We start from the raw sequence: 23,128 nt of genomic DNA on the forward strand, positions 1-23,128 counted from the left end.
TGGGCAGGGTGCTGTGTATTTATGTGGCACTGAGCCCTGTCCTTGTCCCTGCAGGCCTGGCGGAAGCGCTGGTTCGTGCTGCGCAGGGGCCGCATGAGCGGGAACCCCGATGTGCTGGAATACTACAGGAACAACCACTCCAAAAAACCCATCCGCATCATCGACCTCAATGAGTGCGAAGTGCTGAAGCACTCGGGGCCCAACTTCATCAAGAAGGAATTTCAGAACAACTTTGTCTTCATTGTGAGAACCACCTACCGCACCTTCTACCTGGTAGCCAAGACAGAGGAGGAGATGCAGATCTGGGTGCACAATATCAGCCAGATCTGTAACTTCGGACACCTGGAAGATGGCACAGGTAGGATCAYTCTCATCCTGGGGGCTGGGAGAGTGCCCAGGGGTGACAGGAGGCTTGAACCTTGCTGTCAGGCTGGGCTGGGTGGGTGAAACAGAACTGTGGTTCCTGTAGCTCCACACAGCACTGAGGTGCTGCTAAACCCTGCTCTGAAAGTTCCCAGGGTGCTGGGTGRAAATACCCACTGACTGCTTGGTCTCACTTTGATGAAGCAATTCCTGCTAGAACAAGCAGCAGGTCCTTAATAAGAAAAGGTGCTGTTTATGTGAAAAGCTGACTGTTATCTTCTGGGGCTGTTTATTTCATTACATGTCCTGTATTTATTTAGTTTGGCTTGATGTAAGACACCTGTTTCGGGAGAGCATCCTGCAAAACTCCCATTTTCTCAAGCTTTGCTGGATGTGGAATGTGCAGAGACTTGAGTATATATGCATGTACATAAATCAATGACAGAAATACTAAGCTGCCTTAGTCTGTTAATAAGAGAAAATAAAGAAAAGACAGAGGATAGGGGAGTGTTAGAAGTAGAAGTGTGTGTCTAGACTTAAAGGATGGTCCTGCCAGTGAAGCATAAAGGCAGCTCTTGCCAGGCTCTACACCTGTATATACTCAGCAGAGTGAATTTCTTGAAAAGCTGCCAAGAATTAACCACTCCAGGATGGATGTAGCCAGTAATTAAAGTCGGGATCTGTATCATCATTAACTTACTTTTAAATGACAATCGGGCTCAGATAACAGCAATCTGTCTTTCCCTTGACAATTCCAAGTGGCAGATACAGCAGCAATTTGAGAGTTGCAGGGGAAGTGAGTCAGAACCAAGACTTTCAATGTGATAAAAGGCAGTACAAGAGTAGAACAGGGTGGCCATGGAGGGACATGAGCCCTAGGGCAGTAATATGTTTGGGGGTATCACAGTGTGGCCAGGCAGTTTATCCTTCCAGTCTTTGTGCTGCTGCACTCAGAATGCTGCTGGTGTCTGCAGGTGCTGCATGGCCACATCATTACCCAACAATCTGAAAGGAAACAAAAGGCCTCAGGAAAGGGTTTATTTCAATCTATAATGGCTCATGTCATTGCTTAGCCTTCTCTTGAGCAGTGGCTTCTGACGGAAATGGGAATGGGAAGAACGCTGCAGTGCTCCTGTCACAAATGTGATGTCTGTTTTTTTCCCATTCACTTCAGAAACCACCATGAAAACTTGCTGACAGATTTTTATGTGTCAGTACAAGCTGTCCATGAATACAAATTTCAAAGTAGGGCTGGTAACTTTGAGGATTGGAGTCTACAGCCCTTTGGAGCTTGGATGTAGTTAGGATATTCAGTAACCACCTTCCCACTGTTCTGCYCTCGTTGACACTGAGCTGTTGCTCTTGGATTGTTATTTCTGGTGCAGGATTATTTTAGACATAGTTTCACCAATTACTCTGAAGTTAAAGTAAACCCTTCCAAAACAGAAAAGAGAATAATATTTTTTGTCTCTTAAATTTGTAGGCAGCCTACTGCTGGCACTGTGAGAATGTGCATAGGGGATGTGGCCTGTTGCAGAGGAGCTAAGACGGTGGCTGTTCCAGGATAGGTGCACTTATACTGGGAAATGCCTGCTCCTTTTTGCTGGTGCAGTGCACTATTGCTTGTAAGATGTGTACAATACTCATAGTATTACACATGGGTGTTTCTCTCCCAGCAAAGAATGCCTGTGTGGGCACTGATGGATGAGAAATGATAGCTCTTGCAGYAGCAATTGGGAAAGTGACACTTTCCAACTTTCCAAGGCAGGTATCRTCCCCCAAGAAGTTCAGCAGTGCAGAGCATTTGCCTTAGTTCAGTACAAAGTCTGGCACCTGGGCTTGCAGCCCTCATCAAGGATGGCGCGAGCTAAGCCTCCAGACAAGCACTTATTGTGTCTCTAATGCCAAATAGCTCCTAAGAGCTTCTATTTATCCTGCAGCTCCTGCCGGTGAGCTCAGGTCTGGGGTGTATCCAGGTCAGGCTGCCAGGCACATCCAGATCCCCTGATTTAAATCTGCACAGCTCCACAAGTTGCACATCACATTTCAAACAGTTGCTAATTGCTTCAGCTTTTCAGGATCTCCTAAATCCTCCAAGAGCCTGTAGGTTTAAACAAATTACCCTTAAAATTAACATTAGAAAAGCCCTATGAAATGCCACATGCTTTTTTAACTTGAATGCTACTGTTCTAAAAAAGTACAAGTCCCTGATATGAGTCATATCACTCTTAATCTGTGCATCGCTGAAAATTTGCTGTGACTGAGGCCAAAACACAATCTGCTGCTTTCTCTGCTTAATGCACMAAGTGCAGTCGCAGGTTTATGCAGTGACTCAGCTTTAAACGCTGTCCTGTTGTTCCCAGTTAGTCCCTTCCAGTAGCAAAGAAGCTGGATGAACAGCCAGATCCCCACACCAGAAGTGTTGTCAGCCAGATGCAGAGAGAAGCTACGAAAGCYGTGGCTCCTGTGAGCACAGCTCTGTAGTCAACAGGAGAGGGGACAGCTGAGAGGCAGAGATGACATGCCAGCTCCAGGCAGATGTCAGGAAGCACCTGGGAGGGCGGCTGTCAGGAAGGACTTGCCAGCAGCACTCAYTCATTGCTGCCACAAGAAACTGCTGCTGGCTGTGCTGGAGATGATGGAGAAGCTGGTGCCTTTGGGGAGTCAGCTGAAGAAGAGAGGAAGAGGCCTTGCTCCCAGTTTTCCTACCACATCTGTGCAAAAACTTGCTTCCATCTTCCATGGGGTTTCCCAACAGAGCCACCATTCCCCAGCCCTGTCAGACCCATGGCAGGGGATTGAGAGGATGCCTGGCCCAAGTGTCTGGGGCAGGGGAGGGGATGCAATGAGGTGGCTGTGGGACATCAGGGGCACAGTTTATCCCATGTCCAAGCCMAAGCCATGACTAATTGATACAATCCAACATAACAGCTTTTCATTGGAGAAACTAGCGGGAAGGTTGTTCAACCAGTTTCATTAGGAACTTTACTGTTATAATTTCTAWCTCCTTGGAATGTCAGTGCAGCCTTGGGGGTGGTTGAGTGAGCAGAACACCCCTATTCTACCATGTTGCTGCACTGCTGTTGAACCACAACTGTTCTTGKGGAGTGGGCTGGGGTCTGCAGCAGGAAGGAAAAGCCCTCTGTTTCTCCAAACAAWGGCTCTTCATTGATGGGAGAAGCCATTGTAGAAGATGTTCTGCAACCCCTGTGGTGACTTTCCCCATGATTGCAAGGCCAAAATGTTTTGGGTTAGTACCCACCATAGCAGTTATTTTGGCAGCTGAAGCCTTCTGCTGTCTCTCTGGCAAAGGGGAGGGCAGGCACCAAACCTATTCTCTGCCTTCTCACTGTTGAAAGTAGCCATGCATAATTTATTCTGCCCAGCTGCTGTCGTGGTACAGTTTTAATGCACATGATTCGGTTACCAGCAGAGCTGGCAGRGACAGGGACAGTCTGTGAGGAGCTGACTGCAGGTCCCTGAGCCCCTGAAGGTTAGGAAAGGGCAGGTCTGTGCTGTCCCCATCCCTCCCTCCTGCTCACAACCGTTGCCATGTGGTCTGCAGCTCACAGCCTTTCCTGATGGGATAATCCATGGCTAAACCCTGTGAGTACCAGATGGAGTTCAGGCCTGTTCGTTCTCTGTGTTAATAACCCAGAATGTCATTAATTTATTTCTTATGCATTGTGGCAGTTTTAGTTGTTGGTTTGTTGGTTTTTTTTTTTAATGTAGTCAGATGGTGAAGTGAACATGCTTTTCTGAGATCCCTAGGGAGTTAGCCCAGTGTATATTTGATCATTGTCAGCTTGCAAGACAGCTCTCTGTGTCCAAGATTTGAAAGCAGAGTTACAGTCTGAGCCAGCATGATGAACAAAAGTTATTTTTCAGATGGGAAGGCTGCAGSCTTCAGCTCTGCTTTGCAAGTGTGAAACCCTGTGAAAGACATTCCTTCCACATGCTCACTGCTGAAATCCTGCTGCTATAAGCACCTGCTCAAAATTAAAGCAAGTCCTTTGCTTAAACTTGGATTTAAGCATGCTTTTATATGCTTTGCTGACCCAAAGCCCACCACTGCCCTGGGAGCAAGCAGCAGAGTCAACACTGGTAGATGGGAAGGAAAGAGCCAGCTCCCTCCCAAGTTCAAAGGGATGAGGTGTAGGATAGTGCAGGAAGGGAAGATCAGCTGTTTTATTCAGGGGCTGGTTCCCAGCATTTCCATCAACTTCTGGTTATCAGCATTAGAGAAATCTGCCATCTTGCTGTACTTTGAAGGCATGTTTATTCTTGGTGTGGTTTTATCAGCAGTTGCTGGTTTCTCATGTTTGGCTCAGATGCTGCCTGAGTYAAAGCTGCAAAACCCTTCTTCGAAATGAAAAACCACACAGCTAAAACAAAGAGATGGGCACCCAGTGCCGAGCCCTGCTGCTGTCAGGGACCCAGTGAGCAYTGCCCCATCACAGCTCTGGTGAGGGAACTGCCATGCAGCAACCTGAAACTTCATTAGAAGAATCAATATTCTTTAACTGAGGACTTGTGCTCTTGGTGCTGCTGCTTGAGCTTGCTGCCAAGCAGATGCTTTTGAGGAGCTGCTTTGTAAAGACACTCTTCCCATTCCACAGCTGCCCATTGTGGGAGGTCTGACTTGCACTTGATTTTTTGAGTTGCAATGCCCCAAAAGCTGTGTTTAGCTTGACTCTGTGTGGCTCAGCCATCACTTCTCCTTGCCTTCTGCCCAGCTCTCTAGCTGGGACAAAGGTTGGTAGAGGAACAGAACAGACTTGTCTCTGCTGCAGGGCAGTGCTCAGGCCAGAGGAGTCTGAGTGCCTCGGCCACATGCTGCACTGCAGGGTGGCTGTGGTGGTGTGAGCAGGCAGCCAGCCCCACTGCCTGCAGCCCAGACATGCTCCTGTCCCACTGCCATCCCATTCTGTGCTGGGGACACTGGGGTGTTATGCACAGAGAACATGTCACTGAGCACAGGCTCCCCTGGGCCTTGTGGCCACCAAAGAAGTGTCAGTTTTCTCAGCAGAGCCAAGAAGCCTCCAGCTGGGCAGTAACAGTCACACCACAGATCTTGTGGTTTGATGTCCAGCCCAGAGAGGCATAAAAAGCTTGCAGATAAGTTCAGAGCTTGTCTGGCTACTGCAAAGCTCARTTTTGTCCACCGAGAGCTAGAAGATGGAAAGAAAACAATCCCTTTCCTTGACACCATTAATTTGAAGTGTTGGAGATGAATAATTATGTATTTGCATTAGATACTAAAAAAATACTTGAGAAGTAGGCTGGGGTTGTGCCTCAGCTCTTTCTTCAGCAGAGCCTGTTCTTCATGGCTGGCCACAGGACGGATGCCTCGGCCCTGCAGGAGTGGGGGACCTCAAAACATRGGGCTCTGCACCTCCCACAGCCTGGAGGGCTTTAACAGCCTGGGCAGTGGGAGCAGAATCAGGATCCCCTCTCCCCAGAACCAGCGTTTGCCTTGACTCCCTGACACTCTGGGGTGAAACAACCCTGGTGCACAGYAAAGTGGTGACAGCCAGGACAGGCAGAGGGCCAGGGCGAGCCAGAGCCGTCCCTCAGCCGGGCCATCCGTGTCCATTGCAGGTTCTGTGGAGAGCCTGTCTCACACCACCTCGTCCCCACAGCCCTCACCGGCCACCTCCACCCACGCCTCCCGCATCGCTGACCCCTCCTTCTCAGTGGACCAYGCTGCTGCTGACACTGCTGCTGAGGAGACCCCCAGTGAGTCCGAGTCAGTATTCCTCCCCGACTACCTCTTCCTCTCCAACTGTGAGTCGGGCAAGCTCAGCCACAACAGGTGAGTCTGGGATCTGCCAGATGAGTCGGGCTGGAGCCACTCTCTGCATGCCCCGGGATGAAACTGGGGCACACAGCCCCAGGGAGCCCGGCCACTCAGGGCTGGCTCCTGGGCACAACAGGGGACCACCAGCCTAATCCAATTTACAGGGTGCTTTTCATAGCACAGATTAGTGGTTGAGCGTCATGTGTTGGTCCTGTCCCTTTCCAGGATGGGTGGCTGGGGATCTCACACACAGCCTCTCTCCAGACACCTGCTGTTGCCCAAGGTGCTCCACAAAGTACTCCAGCCTCCAGTCCAGCTCAGAGGGAAGGGACAGATTTGTCCAGACTGTGGGKTTGGGTTTTTTGTTTGCTGTGTTCTCACAGCCGGGAGAAAAGGAAAGCTAAGTTCCTGACCTCTGTCTCCTTGCAGGTGTGACAGCTGGTCAAATTCAGACAGATCTCTGGAGCAAACATCATCAGACGATGTTTTTGTTGACTCCTTGCAATCCCAGCCCTCCTTATACCTTGTACAGCCGACCAGTACTGGCACCGTGCACCAGGACGGAGCCCCACTGGCAAATCCCAGCATCGTGTCCAGGACCATAGACATTAGTGGGCCAACCAGTGACATTTCCTCCTCTTCTCCACTGCTGGGGACATCGCTGACACCAACTTTTCAGATTGACAAAAGCCAGAAGGCGCTGCCCTACGGTGTGACACAGCTGGATGTGCTGTCCAACACGCCCCCGCCACGGCCGCCCAAGCCAACCCACTTGTCGGACAGGAGAGGGGACGAGGTGGGCGGCGGGGCCCTCCAGAACGGGCACGCGGGGATCTGCCGCGCTCAGGTCGCTCTGGTGCCCAGGAGGATCTCCCTGTCCAGCCTGGACAACATGAGGAACTGGAAAGGTGAGTGCACTTCCAAGAGCCAGCAAAGCAGGATCAGTGTGAGGGATGGAGCTGCCCACACACACAGAGTGGTTTTGGCTTCCAGTTGTGCCTCTCTGTCCTYCCCTCTGCGAAATCATACACCACCCAAAGCAACACAAAATGCTTATTTCAGATGAATTAGTGTGCAGGATTCAGGCCTGTCCCTCAGGTTCAGCTCCTGCTCTCTGGAAGCCCCTCTTTGTGTGCACACATGGGCAGCACTTTGGCTCTGATCCCTTCAGGGTGCCTCATGACTTGCTAGTTTTCCATGCTCCCTCCCTCCTCAGAAGAGAAAGCAGTAGAAAAACCAAAATGAAAAGTCAGCCACTGAATTGGGCAATGACAACCTCTGTACTGCTCAAAGTGTGGCCTTACACATGAGAGATGTCTTTGGAGCTGTGCTGCTTCGCTACACCCAATCTYTTCCATGAGAGCTGCGTGTCTTTTCACAGCTTAAAGACCAGGAAGTCAGGGAGACACTGGGGATGGGATGTAATCCTAGTTGAACCAGGGACTCAGTGTGTCCTTGAACAAATCCCATTCTGTCCTTGCACTTCAGTCAGGGCAATCTGAAAACCTGCTGCTGCAGAGCAAGGCAAGGCTGCAAAGCAGACTCTACCCTGGCTTTTCCAGCTGGCTTTTCCGCTTGCTCCTGGATCATCATCATCACACRCAAAAGTAACAGGCAAAATCCATAATGTCATGCTGTCAAAACCCAACATTTGCAATATGAGAAAGCTTTATCACATGGAGGCAGCTGGGACACCTGGCTGGAAATCATAATTATATTGCAGTGATGTGAAAACCTTCATTTTTAGTGAGGAAAAAAAATGTAGGTTTTTAAGGACAAGCATCCTTTAGACTCCTAGACTTTGAATGACACAGACAATGTGTGGTAGATCTTGCTCTTAAAACACAGAAGCTAAAGCAAGGAGATCTCTGTTCAGTCTGTTTATCAGTGTACAGACAATTCTTGGAAAGTTTCTGGAGAAACACCCATCAGTGGAATTGCTGTTCTTAATTATCAGCTGCATTTGGTTTCTCCCTGAAAGTGCTGCTCTTGCTTTTGCACATATGCTGCTCCAATGCCCCTGGTTTGTGTTTCTCCAACCCAATTTAAGCCCAAATGTTTCTAAGAGGACTAAATGGCCGAATGTCGTGCTGTGCTGATGTGCTGCAGGGTTGTCTCTGCCTGATGGGGGCAGCAATGAATTAGTAAGTGCTGCCACTTTTTCTTACCCTGAGTGCAGCTGAAACTATTTGAAGGGTTRAACTCTGAATTAAAACATGTTTAACAAGAAAGATCAAAAAAAGAAACAGGGAGAAAGCAGCTGTTCCTTACCAGCTTGCCCAGCGAGCCCGCTCAAGTAATTAATTAAATTTTTTGCCCTTGCCAACCTGCAAAAGGTGCACAGATGTAATTAGCCCAGTGTGAAGGCAGCGTGTGCTGGCAGAAGTGCCATGGAGGGGATGAGCCATAAGGCACCTGTATCCTGCAATCTGCCACAACCTTGTGCYTCAATGTCTTTTAACCAAAATAATAAATAAATAAATGTAGCCATCCCAGGACAGTGACTGTGTCTATATTAACATGTATCTGCACTCACAGAATTACTTTGTTCTTGTTTGGCCTTTTYTGCTGGTGCCACCAAAAACGCCCCCATTTGCAGTACTGACATCTCCACCGTAAAAGCGGGAAATGGATTAATATGGTTGCAGGGGTTTAAGACATTCCCATAGAAAAGCCATTTTCTGMACAGAAAATCCCTTTTCAGAAAATGGTGGTGCTTGTAAGCATCTCCCACAGCTGATCTTCTCTGCCCTGAATGCTGGATTTTAGGCTTGGAAAATAAAATTGACCTACACCAAGACAAAGGCCCACCTGTACAAGGAGCCATGGAGTCTGGTGCTTGTGTCTCAGGCTGTTTATTCCCCATCAGCTCGAGCCACTTGTACCACATCAGCACTTCTGGGTGACAAAACAAAGAATTCTTCCCCTACCATTAAGTTCCCCCACGCAACACTCTCTGTGCAATAACAATTGCTTCCCTGGCACCTTAAAAAGCTCCTAAATAAATTTTCAAGAAGTGATGAAATAATATTCTCTATAATAGCCYCTTTTCATGTAATTTACCCAATTTGACAGATGGGAAAACAGARAATGACTAGAGCAGAGGAGCTGCATTTAAATTTTTGGTTGCTTGCTCCCACACCAGTCTTTCTCCCCAAGTGCTCGTGTTACAGGAGGCAYAAGTTACAGCTGGATTATACATGAACATGTTCCTTGGTTTCATCATACTTAAAATAGATATAATCACTCTTGAAACGTTACTGAGTTGGATCTGATCTTAAGTGTCATTGGATTTCCTCATTTAGGAGTTATGGAATCTTTATAAAACTCTAATTATTTTAGAGCCATATGTTTTATTCCAGAGTTATCTCTGTAAGGTTGCACTGCCTTATCCCGTTTTTAATCACTTTTTTTCCTTGCAGCAGACATGGAAGGCAGCTCCTTAAGAAGTCGAGATAAGAGGCTTAGCTTGAATTTGGTAAGTACTCTGCTAGCACAAATTTAAAACACTGGCACATAAACTTCATTTGTTGTGTGTGTGAGTGAATCATTTCACATCCTGATATTCAACCATTCTTCTCCTCTGTTCAGTAGAAGAATTTAAAAAATGGGAAAAGTGCCTGGCTTTGAGCAACTTCTCTGCTGCTGCTTTGTGGCCTCAGGCAGCCCTAGAGAAAAGAGGGAGTGGGGGGCACAATCCTGAGCACCCTGTTTTTAATGCAGGTGAAACTGTGTCTATTATGAAGAAGGTTACCTGTAGTCTCAAGAATTATACTGTTGACCAAGAGCACSAGAGAAAATGGCTCATCCCTTGGAAAAGGGTCTAAGAAAGCCTATCACTTCATGATCCTGAGGGATATCTCTTCATAAGATAGAAGAGAGAAACATATAGAAAAGTGTCTGCTCTTGAAGTGCCTGTGACTGAGGGCTCTTCAGTCCACAGCTTCCTGCCTCAGCCTTTGACAGACATGGTTCTATGTGTTCCATCTCACATCACACAGTCAGTCTTCTGCCAGTAGTGCTGGATGCTGTCTTCTGTGGGAGATCCTTTGTTGGTGGTGGGCAACCTTTATTTTTCTCCCTTTTGGGAGCTTGCAAAGATTGTAATCACTCTCTCTCACCATTCAACCAGCACTAACCTGCATTAACTTATTTTCTAGTGTTAATTCTTAGTGATCAGAAGTGGGTTGTAGTTCCATGTCTGCTCTCACAGCTTCCACATTTGCCAAAATTTAGTTTATCAGGTGTTGTCTTTCCAGACTTCTTTTTGTATGAAGGATCCTCCCTCATTTTATAGGTCAGAATTACTGYTGTGAGAGGCAAGTGCAGCCTCACTGAAGCTGGAGGATTTAAACAATAAAGTCACCAATAAGTTTGGTTCTGGCTTCCAGCAGTGACTTGCAAAGCTCAGAGTGGATGGCTCCAGAGCTGGAGTGTTCATCTGAACTCATGTATTTGCCTTTGAAAGGTCCCATCAGCATATCCTGGCCTGAGCTCAGCTCAGATGTGCTCCCAGCTCCCAGCAGCTCCAGTTTGGAGGGTCTGKCTGTGCACTGACCGACCCATTTCTCTTTCTCCTGGTGCGCTCGCAGCCATGCCGGTTCTCCCCGCTGTACTCAACGGCTGCGGACAGCGCTGAGGACAGCTACGTGCCCATGCGCCCCAGCACCTCCCCCTCYGCGCCCAGCTCTGACTGTTCCCCCGACGGCTACATCCCCATGAGCCCTGGCTCRGCCACCTTCACCTTCCCTGTCGTCAGCACTGAAAAACTCACCAGCCCCTTGCCTGAGCTCCCCTCAGACGTGGAGCCTCCTCCAGTGAACCGAGACCTCAAGCCTCGCAGGAAATGTAAGCATGACCTAAAGTGCAAAGCCTGGCGGTGGGGACATGGGTGACCTCCTTTGATAGTGTCCTTGGCCTGTCTTAAAGCAATTCCCACCAATACTGTGTGAGTACCTTACAGCCCTGTAGCCTAGGTTGTGCCTGCAGCATGGTTTGTGAGTGGAGGAAGAGCATCCGTGGCTGCTTTTGCAGTCAGAGCCCAGGTGGCTGCATTAGCACCATGCCCAGCTTCCCACTGTGACTGCAAAGAGCCAYGGGGACATAGCCTTGGAGCCACACCAGACTCAGTCCTGCTGCTTTKGAGTATTTGTGCTCCTGTCCCACAGGCTGTCTGACCTGCCAGGAATGGGACATCCAAACACTCAAGTACTCAAACTTGATGTGTGGGTTGTTGGTTAAGCCTCTGTTGGGTAGGCACAGCTGTCTTGGTTTAATTAGGAATTTCCTGCAGATGCTTTTGCTGATGGTAATTTTCCCCTCCTGGTTTTCATGGCATGTCCAAAATCTGGATTGCACTTCTARAGAATATACTGGGGACTAAACTCTGCTTTGAAGTGGAGAAATTGCCTAAACCTAGCCTACAGTAAAGCTCTTAGGGTTGCAGAGCCACAGGGTTACTCAGAAATTGCTTCAAGCAATGCTACTGTAAAGYGGGGATAGACATTTAGACCATTGCCATGAAGCAAAGAAAACTCACATCTTCTCTTAAAAGGTTTTGAGAATGGTGGGCTCATGTACACAGACTGTGACAGGAATGGTCCCAATCCCCACGTATCTTTTTGTTTAGAACARAACCCACAACCTGTTATAAGCTGGAGGCTGAACCAGCCTCTCAAATGCAGCATAGGCAGAGTGTGTTTGAGGCAAGCATATGGATCTTGGGGGGCATTCGGTCTCTTTATGCCCACTGTATTTAYTTCTGTTATTTTAGGGCAGTGGAGGGACTTTGCTTTCCAGCACTGACCGAAGAGGTCATTTGTTACTGATTTCCATCTTGGTTATGTTGTGTGAAAGACTCTGTTAGTTTCTTGCTGTTAATATAAAACTGCATTTTTCTAACCAGTSTGTACTTTTCGTGGTTCCTTTTGTATTTACTTACAGCACGACCACCTCCTCTGGACTTGAGGAACCTCTCCACAATCCGGGAGCATGCTGCCGTGACCAGGATGTGGACTGTGCCTTAGTAAGTCGACAAGAAACCTACCATTCCAATCTTCTGAGCATTAGTGTTGTGGACTAGAGTTAAAAATAACTTATCTCATCCCACAAGAGWTAGTTTCATGGCAAAGTCCACAAACAAAAATTCCCCAGGGTTCCTTTCAACATCCCCCAGGGTTTTGCTGTCTCTAAAAAGCAGGGCTCCCTTTCACCATGGGCAGCTTTGAGAATTCGGCATCATGTTTCGAAGGTTCCTTTTGCACAGTGTGGAGCTGCTCTGCACTCTGGTGTGGCTGCTGTGATGGCTAAAAGCTTTGTGAGCCTAAACTATGATAGAGCCATTTTTGCTTCTGAAAATTAATACAGCAGAGAATCAGATGAGATAAAGATCTCCCTGAATTGTAGACTGGATGTAGAATTCTGYACTGCCACACAGCAATCCAGACTTGAACTGCTGGCATGCCAGAAATTCCCATCAACCTCCTCTGCACACCCCAGGCACTCCAGAAAAGGTGGGGTTTTGCTGCATGAGTGGTAGATGGGACATTTCCACTCTCCCACTTCAGGCTGTTATGTGAAGGGCAAAGAGACACGAGATGGGCAGTTTCTCAGTTGCAGAGCTGTGTCTCAGCCATCCAGTCCAAGGCTGGTTAAGCCCTTTGGCACTGCCCRTTAGGTAAAGCCAATTCCCTGCCTCCCAAGCATCCCTGCCAGAGCACTGTGGTTAATCAGTGCTGACACAGTGCAGAGGCCTGAAGGATAACGAGCTTAGAGTGAGTTTGCATGTTTTACACTAACAAAAATTTAAAAAGAAGTATGCCAGAAACTAATACAGCAAAAGGAATTATGCTGTTCATGCTGCACGAAGTGGCCATCTGGTTTCCTACTAACCAAGCCCATCATGCTCGCCTGTAATAATTTACTCCCTGTGAACCTCTGCGAGTTGTGTTCATGGGAGAGATTTCCCTGTGCAAGGGCTGAGTCACAGCCATCTCCACAGCATGGGTGGCATGTGCTGACACTGTGTGCAAAGCCAGGCAGGTTCCTCTGCATGTACCTCCAAGAGCTGATTAATTCACATCAGTGTCCAAATTGYGGATACCTGCACAGCCGAGTAACTGCCTCCATTATCACCCCTATAAATGACAGCTGTGTCTGTGCCCTTTGATGGAGAATTGCTTCAATGTTTTACACTTTCTGTCATACCAGATAGCAAACTTCCATAAATGCTAGGGAAAAAAAAAAAAACAACCCAACAAAATCACTGAGCGATATAACACACTATTTCTAGAACTAAGGAGTGGCTTTGGACATCCTCTCCATAAAGGCTGCAGCCTTAGTGTGAGTTTATTCACCATATGGACTGTGTCAGGCTTTGGCTTCATTTCAGTGCATCTGTAAGATGCTTCCTTAACCTCTCCTGTGTTTTTCTTCATAGCAATCGAATGAGCTTTATCTCACCAGAAAGAGACGGTATTAATTCAGCAAGAATATTTGCCAATTCAGTTTCCGGAGAAGAGGAAGAAAGTTACATTCATATGGTAATCTTCATTTTCACACAGCCATCCTTTGCTTTATTCTGCTCTGTCACATTGATGGAGAATGCAGAAGTTTGTTTTCTAAGAGAAAACGTTGAGGAGGTTTGTCCTTTGCCTTCTGGTTTGGTTTTTTTTTTTTCAAATGATGAAATGGTTTTAAACCAAAGACAGTGGGACCAATTTACAGAGAGATAAGGGAAGCCCTTTTCCTGCTCTGCAGAACTCAGCTGTTCGCCCACGAATGTTGCTGAGCAGTTCCAAGAGATCACAGGGATCAGCCATATTTACATGAGAACTCATTAAGGCAAAGGAAAATTAAATCTTTTCACCTTTTAAAAGTGTGCCCTGCAAAATCTCCTAGGAAATGACAGAAAGCCGTTAGTGCACTTCCTAAAGAAACACACCAAATATTGTGCAGAAACAGAACTCCCATTAAAGTCTCTTATTGCTTCTGCTTTGGCTGGTGGCACTAACCCCACTTCCCATCCCATGAAAGAAGAACATCTGGCTTTGTGCTTCCTTTTCTTCATTTACTCTTTAGCCATATCTTGCAAAAGACCAAAATCTTGTTTTTCTTCAAATTTTAGGTGAAAATGGATCTCAAATCCATTCATCTGAGCCAATGTCTRCAGATCTGCCTCCATAGCCAAAGCCCAATACCAATAGCTATAAAAACATATTGCAAAAYTGACCACAGTCTTCATGAGCCATAGTTTCAGATTTCAGCCCACATCTCTGCCAGACTGAAATCTGCTGAAGAGGGCAGTTCCAGTTGTAACCACTCCCCATTTGATTTTTGTAGTCAAGGAAAACCTGTCATATATTTGTGGTTATCTGTGGTTTTATGGGATAAATTTTCAGTTGCTAGATTTGAGCAGAATTTTTGCAATTTCTTCAAATTCATTGAATGATGATGTTTAAGAGAGAACCCCTGCAAATCTGAGTTTTCCAAGGGCTTGGATTGAGAAGCTGGGTACAAGTTCTCCGTGATGTAATTTAGTGTAAATCACCGTGTTTTATTTGTTTTGCCAGAATTACTGGGAGAAAAAGGCTCTCACAGTTTCTTTATGCCATCCCAMAATTATCAGAGTTACACTGTGGGTAGTAACCAAATGCACCTGTGGCATAGAAAATTATGTGGGTCCTGACTGTTGTMACTCTCATTCTGCCAGGCAAATCCCCAGCTCACAGTTGTGATCCTGTTTCCTTCTAGGATCATGTTTTAAGAGCATTAAAAGTTTCTCTTCTTTCCTGACAGGAACACAGACAGGCCACATCTCCGTACAGTGGTGCTTTTCCATGGACAAGGAAATCTAACCTTGATTACTTAGCACTGGATTTTAACTCTGCTTCCCCATCCCCTGTGCAGAAGGTACGAGTCATCTGAAAAACCCCACAGCCTCCTGTCTTTGTCTGCTAGGAGGAAACTGAGACCCAGGGTCGCATTCTGCTCGGTGCCCTCAGTGCCATGATGAAGCCAGTCATGTTTCCAGCTGACTGCATTGGTGTCAGGCTCARGATGAGTACAATAAAAACATGATTAGGGTGCTGACAAGGTGTCTTTAGTGTGACTCACAGGGATGCCGCTAACACAGCTTGGCACAGGGCACGAGACTGTGCTGGGATGTGCAGCCAGGAGGGCTTGTGAGCAAGCTGGTTGATGCCTGCAGGATCTCTGCATGCTCCTTCATTTTCACTGTGTCTCCACAAAGCCTTTCCTGCTAGTTTTCCCCAAAAATCTCTTTGCGGTAACAGCCTATGATAAATTCATGGGGTAAAACTGTACCATCTCTTATAACCTGGCAAAACATACATCTTTGTTCTTGCATCACCAAAACCATTTCAATTTTCTTTGCAATGCTGAGAAGATACATTCCATGTTCCTAGGAACTTCTAACCTGCCCAGGTGGTGAGTAGGTACCACTGCAAAGCAATGAACTGTCATCAGTGTGGGTCATTTYATGTCCTGTGTATCATTTTCCCCATCAGCCAATACTCCCAGATGCAAAAGACTGAAGACCTTTAAGCTTTCTTATTGAAACCCTCCCTGTATCTAAAATCAGTGAGGTTATCCCTGCAGCAGGATCACTCAGATGAGGGGAGAATGATTATCTGCATGGAAATAGCCAGCACAGCACGTTTCCCCTGCTTGCYGTGCTGGGCTGAGTGGCAGAGTGACAGATGGATAATTATAGCTAAAGCAGGCTGTAAAGCAATGCTTTTGTCAGCTGATGTCACTGTGTGCTTCAAGGTGCAGTGAAGCAATCAAGGAATGAGGGAAAGGGAAAMCAAAAAATCAAGCTAAGTTTCACCAGCACCCCTTTTCAATCTGAAAATTAATACGTTGTTTTTTTTCCTCTCTGTCCCACAGAAACCTTTTCTGTCTGAGGAACAGAGAGTGGACTATGTCCAGGTAGATGAACAGAAGACTCAAGCTTTACAGAACACTAAGCAGGAATGGACAGATGAAAGACAATCAAAAGTGTGAAGGAAGAAGATTTGGGAGCTGGAGGGGTTTTTTTTTGCACTGGAACCACAACGTTAATGAAGCAGCTATCACAGTGGAGCTCAAAGGCAGAGAGAGCTGTAGGATGCTTACARTCTGTAGAGGCATTTTTACTGGAAACCTTTGATTTCAGCTGGAAATAGTATGTTGAGTGAGTGAGTGGTTCACTGATGACTAAAGTAACGCATTAGCCTTTTTACTGCCCTTACCAGGAAGCTACATGGTACCATTTTCTGGCATGATTCTGCAACGAGTCATACACTTAACATTAACAAATCCACTACAAGTTGCATTAATCTAGTTCATCCTGCCTTCTCCTTCTGTTGTATAATTCCTAGTTGCTAAAGATATTTTCTGATATTCCTACAAATGCTGCAGATGCTCAGAGTGCTTTTATGGCAGTGGGCATCTGACAGGTTTTGGTGACTAATCAACTAAGGGCTAAAATACTGAAAAAAAATAAAAAGAACTTTTTGAATATATAGTGCTTAAGCCAAGAGAATTTTGAAAAATATTTTTCCCCAGGGTTTAAAAGGTCTGACTGTGAGCTGATGCTGTCAGAACTCAAAACAGGACTACATACCCATGCGACTGGAACGCATGGTCTTTGACCCTCTGGAYGACGGTCGTTGTATTAAGCTTCTTCTCTCCATTGTGGCTCACACTTGTCGCTTTTCTGTCTGATTCCTACTGATGTTTTCACCCCTGTCTTGAGAAGTGTCTTCAGCACAGCACAGCACAGCTGCTCTTCTAGCRGGAGGCTGCAGCCACACAGCTCTTKGCTGGCCAAAAATTAGAAAGGGAAGCTGTGAGCCTGTTTCTACAAGCCTTGAGAGAACTGGCAAGGGAYCAAGAATGCTTTCATCTGAACAGCAGAAGAAATGCCATTGGAATTGCTGGTAGCAGTCGTCAATCTGATTGTTTCACTAGACCCACCCAAAAAGAAAAGAGCATTAGGAAGTGCAGCGTGCTCCGAGAGAGACAGGAGCCGGCCAAAACAAGACAACAATGCACTCAAGCAGCGTGAGGACCTCTGGGCTCAGGAAGCTTATCTACCTTGGGACTTGTTACAGGCACTATCTCAGGATGACATATGTGTATAGTTTGTAAGATATTTAACTCTAAACACTTGGCTGCAGTCTTCCTTACACGGTGGCAYACAGCCACCTGACTCACGGAGGTTGGCAGTGACGCTGAGTGACCCACACTGGATTTGGTCTCGCAGGCTTTGCTCCTGTCAGTGAGTCCCAGCAGCCATAGGAGGTCTGATCCTGTCGGCACGGACAGACGGACAGGACCCTCACGAGAGGTTTCTTCTCTGACAGTGCCAATTCGCTGGCCTCCCTTCGTGTGCCTGTTGTTACCACATTGCATTGCTGTAACCTAAAATGCTGATCTACCAAACAGAGGTCACAGAAATGTCATCGCAGAAACCACTGGCATTTCAAGGCTCCCACTCAGCTTCCTCCCTGCRCCCCCTCTGCGCCAGCCATTCCGGCACTCTGGGAGGCCGAGTCGCACGTCCTGTGGGGGAGGCAGCGTAGCCAACAGAAACACAGTTTTCCTCCTACCTCAAGAGAGCTGAAAGGCTTGCAAGTCTCAGTGCTTCTTTAGCCCAGCCCCTGGGGATCTGTGGTGACCAGGCTCTCACCCTGCAAGAACAAGGTTCACCAGCGCCTTTACTGACTGGGGCAAACTGGGCACCCAGGCCTGCGGGCACGAAGTTTTGCTGCTTGCAAAACCGGGCTTAGTCTCACAGATASCTGACCTGCTGTTCCCTCCTGCTCTGCTCCTCCCCCCACCACCAAAGCTCTCAAATGAAAGTTGATGTTCATAAAAATTYTGAAAATAATTCCAACTTTTCCATMTATATCTTGTCTGTTGGGTGTRAAATTCAGTTTGTTAAACCCAGCTGTTTTGTTCTCTGATTTAGCAGAGCTGTGAACACCCGTGCCCTGGGAGTGGCAGGGGCAGGGGGTTTGGGGAGAGGTAGTGGAGATCTGCACCTGCACAGAGGTGTCAAAGAGAGGGAAGCRTGGAAGGGCTGTGGACACTGAGAGCTTTGCCTTTCTCCTCAAAAGAATTGCCTTTCTTTCAAAGTGTGCAAATAACACATGTTGCTGAAAGCTCTTAGTGTTTGCTGATGTGCTGAAAGGGTTAAAAGACCAGCTAAGARGTGTTTTAAATTAGGGACAGAAAACTTCCACAAAGGGTGGGTGAAGTTACATTCTGCTACTGCAGATCCTGGATTGTGATGGCAGGGCAGCCTCTGATGCAGATCAGAATCACGTACAGATCAGCTCATGTTTGACTGGAGTGTTTCTTTTCATGCTGTCAGAAAATCTTCTGAAGTGGAAAAACATCAAGTTATTGGAGACAACTGACTTGCTTGTTATTCTAAGTTATCGTAAAAATATTTAAACTTCAACAAACCTGGCTAACGGATCATTCAGAAGTTTAGACAAGAAAGAGCTCTCTGGGGATTTTTACTCCCCTAAAAGGACATAAACATATAGCTTGGCAGGGACTGTCCTTAGATCAGAATGRCCCCTTTCAACTTCCTGTGGCCTCTGCTTGCCCCCACAACAACATTCGATCTTATCTTGATYAAATGCTGCTCACTGGTTTCTAACTTTCACTTCTAAGAGCTAAGTTTGAGGGTTTATTCAGATTTTTCATGTAAGGTCTGTTTTTACCCAGGGCCCATGACATGCATTCTTGTGCAAGTACAACACACGAAACAGGAGCAATTAAAAATACTGGGGAAAAAATTTAAAAGCAGAGCAGTAGTCCCCCAAGGCTTTTTTTTTCCCCTTTTCCTTTGGTCAAATTCCACAATACTTCAAAGAGAGTAAAGAGGAGGAGGATGGTGGGAGGATGGCAAAAGCCAATTCATTTGTGGCCACCCCATCACYAAGGATTTGGGTGTGCAGGGAGCTGCAGCAGCCATGACTGACAAAYCTGTTGGTACTGTAGAGCCAGCTGGTGGGAGAGGAGGGGTGTTACAGAGCAAAGAGGAGTCGCTGCTTAGTTAAATCTGTTCATAAATCCTTATCTTTTGTCCAAAGAGGAAAGAAAGCCTGAATATGGAGTCAGCTTTTGTCATGYCTGAAAACATAGCCCAGGCCAGAGCCCTTGGTTAGCACCAGCTCTGGCACCAGCCAGGCACACTCCTGACAGTGKGTTCTCTTTGCCATGGATCTGGTTTTTGTGTGTATTTTTTTCAAAAGTGTAATGAGAGCTGATGCAGAGAGAGGCTCTGCACTAAACGAGCATGGGGTGGCCTGTGGTCCCTTAGCAAACTCCTGTCTGCTGAGGGAACTGGCACTGCCCAGCCCGGGTCTTGTGCCTTCCCCAGCACTGCTGGGGCCTCTCGGTTAAGGTGGGGAGAAAAGCTTTTGTGTAATGGCAAATGTCACCCTGTGGAGCTGCTGGATGACATTTGATTTCAGGATGATGTGGAAAACAACCAAGCTGGATGGTTTGAATCCTGTGGTTATTGTTGGGGTCATCAGCTCGTTCCCTGCACTGGTGTGTTTAGCACGGCCTTACTCTGCGCTCCTTCAATGCCCACACACTGGAGCAAGGCACAGCGTGTCCATAACTCATTTGCTTTTTGGACTTAACTGCATTTTAGATTTATAATTCCTTTATGACAGGAGGCAGCATTGATTTCCTTACTGGCAGAAATGAACACTCAACCTGAGAAATGCCAACAGCCATGAAGATGGAGCCTGGTGTTTTCAGCCACCCACTTTGCCAGTGGTAGCGCCTGCTTTCTTCATGTCACTAAACACATCCTAGATGTAGATTCTGGAGTTGCATTCACTTGCAGTGATTCAGTGGTTTAGTAATTTAAAGACCATCAGATGCTGTGATGAGAATGAAGCACAGGGCAATGCCTTCCCTTTGTTCCCCTGTTCCGCAAAACTTGCTCAGGTTTTAAAAAAAATAAAAGCCACCAAAATAGCAGACTTTTGCCATGTCAAAGCCAGGATATTTTTTTGTTTTCAAATAAAACTTTTGTCTTGTGCAAATGAAGCATTATACTTTCTTTTTGTATTTGTAAATCTGTGGGGAAGCATTAAACAGTCATCTCTGTTATGAAGGGGCAAGTTGTTGCTAGAGGGAAGGGGCTCACCTTCCTCATGTTTCATTGTAGTGTTTGGTGTATATATTTGCACACTAAACTGTATCTTTTTTTTTCTAATAAATTAATATAAAAGGTAGCTGTGTTCTTTAAATATTTTGGTAAGTGAATGTGCTCGTGGGGTAAGCTTTGACATTTTGAATGCTTTTTCCATTTTTTAAATCTCTTACTAGGCAGTGACTTGTTAATGTAAAACATTTGGATGCAAATGCAAACAAATGTCATACTCCTGTGTATCAGGGAGATTATTTTCAGAATAAGGAGGAGCTATGAAATTGTGACTTGGACTCATGTCTGTGTTCTSCTGCGACAGGGCGAGCTGCAGCCCCCCAGTCCCAGCCCCAGCTCCTGACCATATCCTGAGGGGCAGGAAGGGGTCTCAACTCCTGACCAACCATGTAGACCTCAAACACAAATTTATTCAGCACATGCTCTGGGCTTGCATACAAAGGCTAGTTGTTATTTAACCTGGTCCTTTAATTGCTCTGCTGAGGAGTGTAGTTGCTGTTACTATAATTCCCACATGCAGCAAGCCAGGGACATGGGATSCTTCCAATGTGCACATCTCGGGATTTGGAAGATGAAATGAGGCAATCCAAGGGAGCAGAGCTGAGCAAGCCTTGCTGCTAACAAGCCAGGTAGTTTGGAAAGAATTTATTTACTGCTTCAGGCTAGTGCGACTTTTGGATCTACATGCTTTGTAATCCTGGCTGGAGACTCACCGTGGTGAGTCGAGGGGTTGTAGTGCTCAGAGAGCCCCTGACGGAAACGGACACACAGCTCAAGACACACTGACACGTGTGGCTTAGATAAGCCTTTGCCTGCAGGCTTGATAGAARGGAACTGTGTGACATTGTGTGTTCRCTCTTCAAGGGAGRGCAGGTCAGACAAATAAAAGGTCAGATAAAGTCTGGCTGCCGGGTCACAGCTGTTGGTGTCCTCTGCCCAGTAGAGATGGGAGCAGCCCTTTCATCAGGGAACAATTCCCAGAAAAGAGACCTCCCTCTGTCGCACCAAATTGCAGAGAGAAACAACAGTGTCAAAGCCACCATCACCCTGCCACCATGGAATGAGCCAGGAGCTCTCAGACTTCTCACACCTCTGTGCAAAGTACTTTAGTGATTGGATAATAATAATAATAATAATAATAATAATAATAATAATAATAATAATAATAATAGTAATAATAATAGTAGTAGTAGTAGTAGTAGTAGTAGTAGTAGTAGTAGTAGTAGTAAAAAACCAAACAAGCGATAGCAAAATGTGTGGATATGTAAGCACTTATCTCTATAGAGGTTGGCCCCTCCAGTTACATCTGCAGTTTAAACCACATCAAATACTTCTCTGCAGCAAAAAGCCACAGAGCTGCCAGCCAGGTTACCTCCATAGGGCATGAAGCACACACCCCTCCAAGAAGGCAGTAACTCTTATCAYAGAATCATAGAATAAAGCTTGAGTTGGAAGAGACCCACCACAAACATTGAAGTCCAGTTCCTGGCYCTGTACAAGAATCACATCATGTGCCTGAGAGCATTGTCCAAACACTTGTTGAGCTGTGGCAGGCTGAGARCTGTGACCACTTCCCTGGGGAGCCTGTTCCAGTGCTCACCCTCTGGGTGAAGAAYATTTTTCTGMTATCCAGCCTTTTGGCCCAGTGCCKTTTGCCTYTTCAACTCYTTTGGTTAAGACTGGTCTTTTTCAGCTGGAGATGATCAATTGAGCAGTTTTACAATCAGGTATTCCTTCACAGTCCTTGGACTCTGGATAAACTTAAGGACACAGGTCTTGGGCCTCAGTGGTGATATCTCATTTCTCTCCAGGAGATCTCCAAGAGTTTTGCAAAGGAGCCATACTTTATTTCTGATTTTTCATGTGGACTTTTTGGGACAGTGACTCCCCCCAGGCCAGTGGTAGTAGCAGAGRCAACACTGAATTTGTCCTGCACTTTGGCCACCAACTTATGCAGGCTGCACGCTGTGTTTTGACAGSTCTTAAGATCTGCATTTCCTCATCAAACAGCATCTAAAGCTTCTCTTCCAGTTGTTTAGGGCAGGGAGTGCAAAGGCACTGGGCTCTCAGGTTATACATATTTATGGCAGCACACTGGGAGCCAGCAGTGCCACATCCAGCGCAAACAAAGGCTGTTCTGGCAGAGGCTCAGCCCCTTCCCACCTGGGGAGCTGATCCCAGGCCCTGTTGTAATGCAGGAGTGAGCAGGGAGCAGCCCAACCTTTCATTCACTGTCCTGTTTCCTTCTACTTTGATTTTCCTTTCACATCCSATTTTAGCATAAGCTCATTGTTATACAGCCCCAACATGCTGCTCTGACAGCTTTGGGATCTTGGCATTGGCATATCCATCACTGTGTAAGAGCCTGAAAAGCCTTTGCTCTCTGCTGGGCTCTCACTGAGGGCTTTAAAGCTTCGAGAAATTTGAGGGGGTGTTTTCATTGCTTGTGTCTGTGGTGACTGTTGCAGTCCAGTTTGCTCCTTCATTCAAAAATGCTTCATTCTTTGTCCAGGAGCTCAGCTCCCTGGAATTGCCTCTGACTCTGCTGTTATCTTCAGATGGCTGGGTTTGCTGGTGCTGCTGTCATTTCCAGCATCCTTCCCCACATGAGCAGCACAGAGCAGTGGGGGAGACCTGCTCTGTATTTCTCCCCTGAAGGGAAAATCCACAGATCCCTCCCACAAAGCATCCATTCTGCACCTGCTCAGGGAGAATATCGCTCTGCCAGCACCTTGGTTTTCTCTGGGAAGGCACAGAGTGTT

The 23,128-nt window shown here is 46.7% G+C and overlaps 1 protein-coding gene across 2 annotated transcripts in view; it reads left to right on the forward strand.

Annotated features, from left to right (window-relative positions):
* GAB3 (GRB2 associated binding protein 3) overlaps positions 1-17,591 on the forward strand; it is a 60,098-nt gene extending 42,507 nt beyond the window's left edge. Inside the window, exons 2-10 of one of the 2 annotated variants that reach the window (XM_057365669.1) lie at positions 55-358; positions 5,965-6,178; positions 6,593-7,071; positions 9,586-9,641; positions 10,756-11,011; positions 12,107-12,188; positions 13,602-13,704; positions 14,960-15,073; positions 16,073-17,591. In XM_057365669.1, the coding sequence (XP_057221652.1) occupies positions 55-358; positions 5,965-6,178; positions 6,593-7,071; positions 9,586-9,641; positions 10,756-11,011; positions 12,107-12,188; positions 13,602-13,704; positions 14,960-15,073; positions 16,073-16,189 (1,725 nt within the window). In that variant the 3' untranslated portion in view covers positions 16,190-17,591. The remainder of the gene's footprint in view (positions 1-54; positions 359-5,964; positions 6,179-6,592; positions 7,072-9,585; positions 9,642-10,755; positions 11,012-12,106; positions 12,189-13,601; positions 13,705-14,959; positions 15,074-16,072) is intronic. The other variant, XM_057365670.1, reaches the window with a different exon arrangement.
* The last annotated feature ends 5,537 nt before the right edge of the window (positions 17,592-23,128 follow it).

Source organism: Malurus melanocephalus, unplaced genomic scaffold (assembly GCF_030028575.1).
Source record: "Malurus melanocephalus ecotype Western Australia unplaced genomic scaffold, MMel_1.1 scaffold_56, whole genome shotgun sequence".
NCBI lineage: Eukaryota > Metazoa > Chordata > Aves > Passeriformes > Maluridae > Malurus > Malurus melanocephalus.